Source organism: Coregonus lavaretus, assembly GCF_964263955.1.
Source record: "Coregonus lavaretus genome assembly, chromosome: 7".
Lineage (NCBI taxonomy): Eukaryota > Metazoa > Chordata > Actinopteri > Salmoniformes > Salmonidae > Coregonus > Coregonus lavaretus.
The window spans coordinates 40,979,555-40,990,862 of NC_139994.1; the positions used below are offsets into that span (position 1 = coordinate 40,979,555).

The 11,308-nt window shown below is 44.9% G+C and overlaps 1 protein-coding gene and 1 long non-coding RNA gene across 2 annotated transcripts in view; one reads left to right on the top strand and one right to left on the bottom strand.

Annotated features, from left to right (window-relative positions):
* Positions 1-1,050, bottom strand: part of plcb3 (phospholipase C, beta 3 (phosphatidylinositol-specific)) — a 95,359-nt gene extending 94,309 nt beyond the window's left edge. Inside the window, exon 1 of the mRNA XM_084165330.1 lies at positions 518-1,050. Within this exon, the coding sequence (XP_084021456.1) occupies positions 518-616 (99 nt within the window). The 5' untranslated portion in view covers positions 617-1,050. The remainder of the gene's footprint in view (positions 1-517) is intronic.
* Positions 277-10,933, top strand: LOC311132125. The gene is made up of 3 exons (XR_014613489.1): positions 277-355; positions 7,884-8,048; positions 8,535-10,933. It is a non-coding gene; the product is annotated as an uncharacterized lncRNA (long non-coding RNA).
* The last annotated feature ends 375 nt before the right edge of the window (positions 10,934-11,308 follow it).

Here is an 11,308-nt window from a genome sequence, read left to right on the forward strand (position 1 = left end):
ATAGGTCAAAAGTATAGGGCGGGGATCCCCAACTTGCGGCCTGCGGGTGATTTTATATGTGACCATATACAAATGTAAGCAAGGTTTGAAATTATTATGTTTTAGTCAAATATTATTATATGTTTGGGCGGTCTACAAATGTTCCAGCCTCCTGACCCTCCGCTCAACAACAACAAAATCGTCCCGCAGCTGAATCTAGTTGATGATCCCTGGTATAGGGAATAGGGTGCCATTTGGGACGAATCCTGTCTGTTGACATGTAGCCTAGCCTATACCAGTCCTGCAGGGACATACTTAGCCTACCTACAGCCTCTGGACTGCGGTGTCAAGAATAGTCAACTCTGACGTCCACAAAGTAAGGATTTATCAATAAAATCAACTATGCTACTATTATTTTACAATGAATGCAACTTGAACACCTGTGGTGGGGGGGGAAACGAGAAGAAAACTAAATATAGGCTATAACTCTCTCTCTCACACACACAAACACGTTTAGAGCCACTATATAACTACTAACCTCATCCCATTTGATAAACTTGCTCCCCCGTTTTAGTATGTCGTGAACCGACACCGGTTTGAGCTGCAGAGCGTGGACTCCTGGCTTCGCCCCGGCCATGGCTCCGGGTCAACGCCGTGTGGCAACGCCTAAACTCAGGCTGCGGCGACCTGCCCTCGTCCGTGCCCCTTGGTCCTCGGGGCTAAGTCCTTTTCCGGGGTGAGCTATGACTTGCAACAAGTTGCTATAGGAATTAGGAAATACGATAACTTGGTTCCTAATAGCCTAAGTTTGCGTATTCAACTATGCTCAAATAGTTTTAAACGTCACAAGTTGAGAAGAGTCGAGTTGCTGCGTTTAATATAGGTCAATATATAGTTTGCTCATGTCTCGTTTAATCGCGTTGTATGGCTGGATAGATCCCTTCCTTAATTTCTTCCTTCCTTCCATCCGCCTATTATAGTCCCCCTCTCTTGCTTTCCTCGAACTTTCCCTTGTTCACACTCGTCCCCCCCGGATTCTTCTCTTCTCTTTCTTCATGTTTTCTGGAAAGGGGGAGAGCAGAGGACAGAGCGAGAGAAGGAAGGAGGGAGTGAGGAAGACAGGGGAAAAACGAACAGACGGGGGAGTGTTTTCTCTCTCTCTATCTTCTATCCTTTTCAGTCAGACATTCGACGCGGTCATTCCATTTGTCTTTCTAGGGGCGTGTTCTGTGCGTTGGGGACTTCATGCAGAAGCGTGACAAGAACGTTGGAGTTTGTAACGCTCTCAAACTGCCAGCTAACCCACATTTACAAATTCAGAATCTGGAAATTGTCATGATTTTTTTTTTGGGGGGGGCAAAGTTATCTGTTCTCATGCATGCAGCCTCCTACAACACCTGTAAAGAATGTCAGCTATGTGCTGTAGCACGTCTTCTATGTTCACTCTATACAGAACAGAGAAGTAAGTGTGTGTGTGCTTCTTCTGAAACATTTACATTTTAGTCATTTAGCAGACGCTCTAATCCAGAGCGATTTACAGTTAGTAAGTGCATACATTTTCATACTGGTCTCCCGTGGGAATCGAACCCACAACCCTGGCGTTGCAAGCGCCATGCTCTACCAACTGAGCTACACGGGAACCCTCAACACACACTTTCGGTCGAACAGCAAAAGAAAATCAGAAACAATTCAATAGAAATAAAATACATGCATGGCTTCCTTTGTTAAATTATCCTGTTTGTTTTTGTTTTAAAGGGTTACAGTTTAACTTTTAAAGTGTGTGTGTGTGTTTTGGCATTTGTACAATTTGGTATAAAAGGGAAAATCCACTAAAAAACGATATTTTGGTGTTTTTTTCATTAGTCCGATGTTGATACAGTCCCAAAATGTTTTGCATGACAGCAGCCAAGTTTTCAAGATATTGGAACTTCAAGAAGCAAAGTGTCTCTGGCCACATCTGCCACATCATCATGAGGATTTGTTTTGCTGATGAGTCAACCCTTAAAGGGGCATTTCACCCTGTCTCTGCCACAGCATATAGTCATTACTACATTGAACAAATATATAAATGCAACATGCAACAATTACAAAGATTTTACTGATTACAGTTCATTTAAGGAAATCAGTAAATTGAAATAAATTCATTAGGCCCAAATCTATGGATTTCACATGACTGGAAATACAACAGATTGGCATCTGTTGGTCACAGATACCTTCAAAAAAGGTAGTGGCGTGGATCAGAAAACCAGTCAGTATCTGGTGTGACAACAATTTGCCACATGCAGCGCGACACATCTCGTATGTATAGAGTTGATCAGGCTGTTGATTGTGGCCTGTGGAATGTTGTCCCACTCCTCCTCAATGTCTGTGCGAAGTTGCTTGAAATTGGCGGAAACTGGAGCACGCTGTCATCCACGTCGATCCAGAGCATCCCAAACATGCTCAATGGGTGGCATGTCTGGAGAGTGCGCAGACCTTGGAAGAACTGGGACATTTTCAGCTTCCAGGAATTGTGTACAGATCCTTGCAACATAGGGCTGTGCATTATCATGCTGAAACATGAGGTGATAGCGGCGGATGAATGGCACAACAATGGGTCTCAGGATCTCGTCACGGTATATCTGTGCATTCTTAGATTGTGCAAACCCACAGTTTCATCAGCTGTCTGGGTGGCTGGTCTCAGACAATCCCGCAGGTGAAGAAGCCGGATGTGGAGGTCCTGGGCTGGCATGGTTACATGTGATCTGCGGTTGTGAGGCCGGTTGGACGTACTGCCAAATTCTCTAAAACAACTTTGGAGGCGGTTTATGGTAGAGAAATGAACATTACATTCTCTGGCAACAGCTCTGGTGGACATTCCTGCAGTCAGCATGCGTATTGCACGGTCCCTCAAAACATCTGTGGTGTTGTGTGACAAAACTGCACATTTTAGAGTGGCCTTTTATTGTCCCCAGCACAAGTGCACCTGTGTAATGATCATACTGTTTAATGAGCTTCTTGATATGCCACACCCGTCAGGTGGATGGATTATCCTGGCAAAAAGAGAAATGCTCACTAACAGGGATGTAAACAAATTTGTGTACATATTTTGAGAGAAATAAGCTTTTTGTGCGTATGGAAGATTTCGAGGATTGCAGATAGTCCGGGTAGCAATGATTAGCTGTTCAGGAGTCTTATGGCTTGGGGGTAGAAGCTGTTGAGAAGCCTTTTGGACCTAGACTTGGCGCTCCAGTACCGCTTGCCGTGCGGTAGCAGAGAGAACAGTCTATAAGTAGGGTGGCTGGAGTCTTTGACAATTTTGAGGGCCTTCCTCTGACACCGCCTGGTATAGAGGTCCTGGATGGCAGGAAGCTTGGCCCCAGTGATGAACTGGGCCGTACGCACTACCCTCTGTAGTGCCTTGCGGTCAGAGGCCGAGCTGTTGCCATACCAGGCGGTGATGCAACCAGTCAGGATGCTCTCGATGGTGCAGCTGTAGAACTTTTTGTGGATCTGAGGACCAAGCCAAATCTTTTCAGTCTTCTGAGGGGGAATAGGCTTTGTCGTGCCCTCTTCACGACTGTCTTGGTGTGTTTGTTGGTGATGTGGACACCAAGGAACTTGAAGCTCTCAACCTGTTCCACTACAGCCCCGTTGATGAGAATGGGGGCGTGCTCAGTCCTCTTTTTTTTCCTGTAGTCCACAATCATCTCCTTTGTCTTGATCACGTTGAGGAGGAGGTTGTTATCCTGGCACCACACGGCCAGGTATCGGACCTCCTACCTATAGGCTGTCTCATCGTTGTCGGTGATCAGGCCTACCACTGTTGTGTCATCAGCAAACTTAATGAAGGTGTTGGAGTCGTGCCATTTCATGCAGTCATGAGGGAACAGGGAGTACAGGAGGGGACTGAGCACGCACCCCTGAGGGGCCCCCGTGTTGAGGATCAGCGTGGCAGATGTGTTGTTACCTACCCTTACCACCTGGGGGTGGCCCGTCAGGAAGTCCAGGATCCAGTTGCAGAGGGAGGTGTTTAGTCCCAGGATCCTTAGCTTAGTGATGAGCTTTGAGGGCACTATGGTGTTGAACGCTGAGCTGTAGTCAATGAACAGCATTCTCACGTACAGTGAGGGAAAAAAGTATTTGATCCCCTGCTGATTTTGTACGTTTGCCCACTGACAAAGAAATGATCAGTCTATAATTTTAATGGTAGGTTTATTTGAACAGTGAGAGACAGAATAACAACAACAAAATCCAGAAAAACGCATGTCAAAAATGTTATAAATTGATTTGCATTTTAATGAGGGAAATAAGTATTTGACCCCCTCTCAATCAGAAAGATTTCTGGCTCCCAGGTGTCTTTTATACAGGTAACGAGCTGAGATTAGGAGCACACTCTTAAAGGGAGTGCTCCTAATCTCAGCTTGTTACCTTTATAAAGGATACCTGTCCACAGAAGCAATCAATCAATCAGATTCCAAACTCTCCACCATGGCCAAGACCAAAGAGCTCTCCAAGGATGTCAGGGACAAGATTGTAGACCTACACAAGGCTGGAATGGGCTACAAGACCATCGCCAAGCAGCTTGATGAGAAGGTGACAACAGCTGGTGCGATTATTCGCAAATGGAAGAAACACAAAATAACTGTCAATCTCCCTCGGCCTAGGGCTCCATGCAAGATCTCACCTTGTGGAGTTGCAATGATCATGAGAACGGTGAGGAATCAGCCCAGAACTACACGGGAGGATCTTGTCAATGATCTCAAGGCAAATGGGACCATAGTCACCAAGAAAACAATTGGTAACACACTATGCCGTGAAGGACTGAAATCCTGCAGCGCCCGCAAGGTCCCCCTGCTCAAGAAAGCACATATACATGCCCGTCTGAGGTTTGCCAATGAACATCTGAATAATTCAGAGGATAACTGGGTGAAAGTGTTGTGGTCAGATGAGTCCAAAATCGAGCTCTTTGGCATCAACTCAACTCGCCGTGTTTGGAGGAGGAGGAATGCTGCCTATGACCCCAAGAACACCATCCCCACCGTCAAGCATGGAGGTGGAAACATTATGCTTTGGGGGTGTTTTTCTGCTAAGGGGACAGGACAACTTCACCGCATCAAAAGGACAATGGACGGGGCCATGTACCGTCAAATCTTGGGTGAGAACCTCCTTCCCTCAGCCAGGGCATTGAAAATGGGTTGTGGATGGGTATTCCAGCATGACAATGACCCAAAACACACGACCAAGGCAACAAAGGAGTGGCTCAAGAAGAAGCACATTAAGGTTCTGGAGTGGCCTAGCCAGTCTCCAGACCTTAATCCCATAGAAAATCTGTGGAGGGAGCTGAAGGTTCGAGTTTCCAAACGTCAGCCTCGAAACCTTAATAACTTGGAGAAGATCTGCAAAGAGGAGTGGAACAAAATCCCTCCTGAGATGTGTGCAAACCTGGTGGCCAACTACAAGAAACATCTGACCTCTGTGATTGCCAACAAGGGTTTTGCCACCAAGTAGTAAGTCATGTTTTGCAGAGGGGTCAAATACTTATTTCCCTCATTAAAATGCAAATCAATTTATAACATTTTTGACATGTGTTTTTCTGGATTTTGTTGTTGTTATTCTGTCTCTCACTGTTCAAATAAACCTACCATTAACATTATATACTGATCATGTCTTTGTCAGTGGGCAAACGTACAAAATCAGCAGGGGATCAAATACTTTTTTCCCTCACTGAAGGTGTTCCTCTTGTCCAGGTGGGAAAGTGCAGTGTGGAGTGCAATAGAGATTGCATCATCTGTGGATCTGTTGGGGCGGTATGCAAATTGGAGTGGGTCTACGGTTTCTGGGATAATGGTGTTGATGTGAGCCATGACCAGCCTTTCAAATCACTTCATGGCTACAGACGTGAGTGCTACGGGTCGGTAGTCATTTAGGCAGGTTATCTTAGTGTTCTTGGGCACAGGGACTATGGTGGTCTGCTTGAAACATGTTGGTATTACAGACTCAGTCAGGGACATGTTGAAAATGTCAGTGAAGACACTTGCCAGTTGGTCAGCACATGCTCGGAGTACACGTCCTGGTAATCCGTCTGGCCCTGCGGCCTTGTGAATGTTGACCTGATTAAAGGTCTTACTCACATCGGCCACGGAGAGCGTGATCACATAGTCATCCGGAACAGCTGGTGCTCTCATGCATGCTTCAGTGTTGCTTGCCTCGAAGCGAGCATAGAAGTGATTTAGCTCATCTAGTAGGCTTGTGTCACTGGGCAGCTCACTGGGCAGCTCGCCCAGTTTTCAAGCCCTGCCAATCCGACGAGTGTCAGAGCCAGTGTAGTACGATTCAATCTTAGTCCGGTATTGACTCTTTGCCTGTTTGATGGTTCGTCGGAGGGCATAGCGGGATTTCTTATAAGCGTCCGGGTTAGAGTCCTTGAAAGCGGCAGCTCTACCCTTTAGCTCAGTGCGGATGTTGCCTGTAATCCATGGCTTCTGGTTGGGGTATGTACGTACGGTCACTGTGGGGACGATGTCATTGATGCACTTATTGATGAAGCCAGTGACTGATGTGGTGTACTCGTCAATGCTATCTGAAGAATCTCTGAACATATTCCAGTCTGTGCTAGCAAAACAGTCCTGTAGCTTAGCATCTGCATCATCTGACCACTTTTTTATTAACTGAGTCACTGGTGCTTCCTGCTTTAGTTTTAGTTTATAAGCAGGAATCAGGAGGATAGAGTTATGGTCAGATTTGCCAAATGGAGGGTGAGGGAGAGCTTTGTATGCGTCTCTGTGTGTGGAGTAAAGGTGGTCTAGAGTTTTATTTCCTCTGGTTGCACATTTAACATGCTGGTAGAAATTAGGTAGAACGGATTTAAGTTTCCCCGTATTAAAGTCCCCGGCCACTAGGAGCGCTGCATCTGGATGAGCGTTTTCCTGTTTACTTATGGCCTTATACAGCTCATTGAGTGCAATCTTAATGCCAGCATCGGTTTGTGGTGGTAGATAGACAGCTACAAAAAATATAGATGAAAAGTCTCTTGGTAAATAGTGTGGTCTGCAGCTTATCATGAGATACTCTACCTCAGGCGAGCAAAACCTTGAGACTTCCTTAGTATTAGATTTTGTGCACCAGCTGTTGTTTACAAATATACACAGACCGCCACCCCTTGTCTTACCGGAGTCAGCCGTTCTATCCTGCCGTTGTAGCGTATATCCCGTCAGCTGTATGTTGTCCATGTCGTCGTTCAGCCACGACTCTGTGAAACATAAGATATCACAGTTTTTAATGTCCTGTTGGTAGGATAACCATAATCTTAGGTCAGCCAATTTGTTCTCAAATGATTGAACATTGGCTAATAGGATTGATGGAAGAGGCAGTTTACTCGCTCGCCGTCGGATCCTTACAAGGCACCCTGACCTACGTCCACGATATCTCTGTCTCTTTCTCATGCGAATGAGGGGGTTTGGGCCTTGTCGAGTGTATGTAGGACATCCTTCGCATCCGGCTCGTTGAAGAAAAAATCTTCGTCCAATACGAGGTGAGTAATCGCTGTCCTGATATCCAGAAGCTCTTTTTGGTCATAAGAGACGGTGGCAGAAACATTATGTACAGAATAAATTACAAATAACGCGAAAAAACACACATAATAGTACAATTGGTTAGAGGGCTGTAAAACTGCAGCCATCTTCTCTGGCGCCACTTCTCAGACTCTGCACCAGGTGAAGGTAAGTTGGCAAGTTGTACAAGCTGACGGCTAAGATAGCTAAATGTACAGTAAGCATGGCATAAACATGAATTGTGTAGTGTTTGTATTGGTTGGTGTTTGTGTTATGGGGTTACAGGTGGTTAGAGGTAGCCTGAGGACCACAAATTACCTTCCAGACCATGTAATCAATTTAGTCTACCCCTTTTCTCTTTCTAAAACTCAGGTTATCTGGAGCCCTTCCACGGTGCGCTACGGAAAAATACCCCAAAGTGGCTGCATTTTTGGTACACAAGCATGAGGGAGTGGACACAATTTGCAGTTGTGGAGCACAACAACATTGTGAGAGAGAAACCAGCAAGGGATACTGAAAGGAATAACGACTAAAAAAGTTACGACACAACCACCTCATTCTTCTCTCTGCAGATTCTCAATACACAATACAAAGACATGTACCTGCCAAGGGCTACTATTGACAAGAATGATCTGTCAAAGTCAATGGGCTGGGGGAGGTTTACAGACAGGTCTTTGAGATGAGGAAGGGTTTTTTGGTTGTGCTTGGAGACAGTAAATGTTTTGTCGTGTAAGAGAACAATTGAGACGTGCCGTTTCTCTTCAATCTCCCATACACAACTATACATACTGTGTAAGAACTGCCCTCCTAAGACTTTTCACACCTTCTGCAGCCCCCAGCCCATTCTCTTTCTTGACTGATCTTTCCTCTCAAAAGCAGCTCCCAATGTCCCTCAACAATACACATGGATGTCTCTAAACACTTAGATCCCATTCGGTTGAGCCCTTTACCAACAGAGGTGTGTTTGCTTACGTCCCTTCCACAAAAAGTGTAAAATGCTAACACCACAACCATGTCTTCCAGGAGACGTGCAGTACCAGCAAATCTTCTGCAAGAGGTCCAACAACAAGCTCTACGAGCCCTAGACCACTTCCGGCAAAGTCTTATCCAGCTCACCCTACACCACAGACAGGACAAGACCATTCATCACATGCACGAAGAGTCTCAGCTTCCCCAACCCACCATGCCAAACACCATTGCCAGTGATCCAAAGTCGGATAAAGGACCGTGTGGCTCAGCATAAGACCATGTAGAACCACCATAAAAATGAATATGTATATTTTCTATCAATCTTCCAAATTTGTCTGCCTTTATAGATTCACAGAATATATTTATATAAGCTGTACAGGGCTCTGTAGCATCAAACAGATGTTAGACATTCAGATATATCCAAATAATGTTTATTTGTCAAATTCTAAAATACAGGGGAGTGTACACGATTTAATGCTAACTCAAAAAGAGAACTGGGTATTCAACAAGAATGTTATATTGTAAAAGTAACATACAAAAAAAAATACTGTATGAACAGTGTAGTACAGTTCACTGTGTCAGAGTGTGTCTCAGCTGTAGTAAATAAATATATTTTTTTAAATAACGGGGCATTTTCAAAATTCTAACTGCCCCCCTACAACTGGACACAGACATTGTATGAGACTCCTGTTTCCACGAATCGAGGACGAAGATAGCATCGTCAAGCTATGGTTGGTATTTGGTTAAATGACATTATCTGGTGCAACAATCCTGATGGGAGAGGTGGTCATGATGAAATTGCCATTCACAAAGAAACTTGTAGTAATATCAGTGTAGTAAAGTTCAAGTACTTGTACAGCTGTGTGACTTAGCAGCAGCTGCTAAGTGTGTCTGAGGTGTGAAGTGCAGACATCTGTTGATCAGCAAATTATGGGATGGGTGTTGTCATGATCAAACTGCCACTCAGCTCCTCTTGAGTCATCTACTGCTTTAAATCCAGCATAATGTCCAATCAATCGAGAGGGATACAGTTCACGGGATATAGTTCTGCTCCAATAACACACGCAGGCAAAGGAATTCTGTTTCTCTCCATCTAGAATCCACTCCAGGAAGAAGCATTTTGTTACGTTAAAGCCTTATTCTAAAATGGATTTTTTTTAATGTCCTCATCAATACCCCATAATGTTAGCAAATTTAGTATTCAGACCCTTTAATCAGTACTTTGTTGAAGCACATATGCCAGCAATTACAGCCTCAAGTCTTCTTGGGTATGACGCTACAAGCTTGCCACACCTGTATTTGGGGAGTTTCTCCCATTCTTCTCCGCAGATCCTCTCAAGCTCTGTCAGGTTGGATGGGGAGCGTCAATGCACAGCTATTTTCAGGTCTCTCCAGAGATGTGCGATCGGGTTCAGTCCGGGCTCTGGCTGGGCCACTCAAAGACATTCGGAGACTTGTCCCGAAGCCACTCCTGCGTTGTCTTGGCTGTGTGCTTAGGGTCGTTGTCCTGTTGGGAGGTGAACTTTCGCCCCAATCTGAGGTCCTGAGCACTCTGGAGCAGGTTTTCATCAAGGATCTCTCTGTACTTTGCTCCGTTCATCTTTCCCTCGATCCTGACTAGTTTAACAGTCCCTGCCGCTGAAAAACATCACCACAGCATGATGCTGCCACCACCATGCTTCACCGTAGGGATGGTGCCAGGTTTCCTCCAGACGTGACGCTTGGCAATCAGGCCAAAGAGTTCGATCTTGGTTTCATCAGACCAGAGAATCTTGTTTCTCATGGTCAGAGAGTCCTTAGGTGCCTTTTGGCAAAATCCAAGCTGGCTGTCATGTGCCTTTTACTGAGGAGTGGCTTCCGTCTGGCCACTCTACCATAAAGGCCTGATTGGTGGAGTGCTGCAGAGATGGTTGTGCATCTGGAACGTTCTCCAGATACACAACCAGAAACTCTAGAGCTCTGTCAGAGTGACCATTGGGTTCTTGTTCACCTCCCTGACCAAGGCCCTTCTCCCCCAATTGCTCAGTTTGGCCAGGTGGCCAGCTCTAGGAAGAGTCTTGATGGTTCCAAACTTCTTCTATTTAAGAATGATAGAGGCCACTGTGTTCTTGAGGACTTTCAATGCTGCATACATTTTTGGTACCCTTCCCCAGATCTGTGCCTCGACACAATCCTGTCTCGGAGCTCTACGGACAATTCCTTCGACCTCATGGCTTCGTTTTTGCTCTGATATGCACTGTCAACTGTGGAACCTTATGTAGACAGGTGTGTGCCTTTCCAAATCATGTCCAATCAATTGAATTTACCACAGGTGGACTAGAAACATCTCAAGGATGATCAATGGAAACAGGATGCACCTAAGCTCAATTTCGAGTCTCATAGCAAAGGATCTGAATACTTATGTAAATAAGGCATTTCTGTTTTATTATTTTAAATAAATTAGCAAATAAATCTAAAAACCTGTTATCGCTTTGTCATTATGGTGTATTGTGTGTAGTTTGATGAGGGAAAAAAATACTTTCATCAATTTGTAACGTAACAAAATGTGCAAAAAGGGAAGGGGTTTGAATACTTTCCGAATGCACTGTACAGTTTGAACTACGGTGGAACTGTGCCAGCATAACGTCAACATTAGGGTAGGCTAACTTAACATACATACAGTGGGGAGAACAAGTATTTGATACACTGCCGATTTTGCAGGTTTTCCTACTTACAAAGCATGTAGAGGTCTGTAATTTTTATCATAGGTACACGTCAACTGTGAGAGACGGAATCTAAAACAAAAATCCAGAAAATCACATTGTATGATTTTTAAGTAATTAATTTGT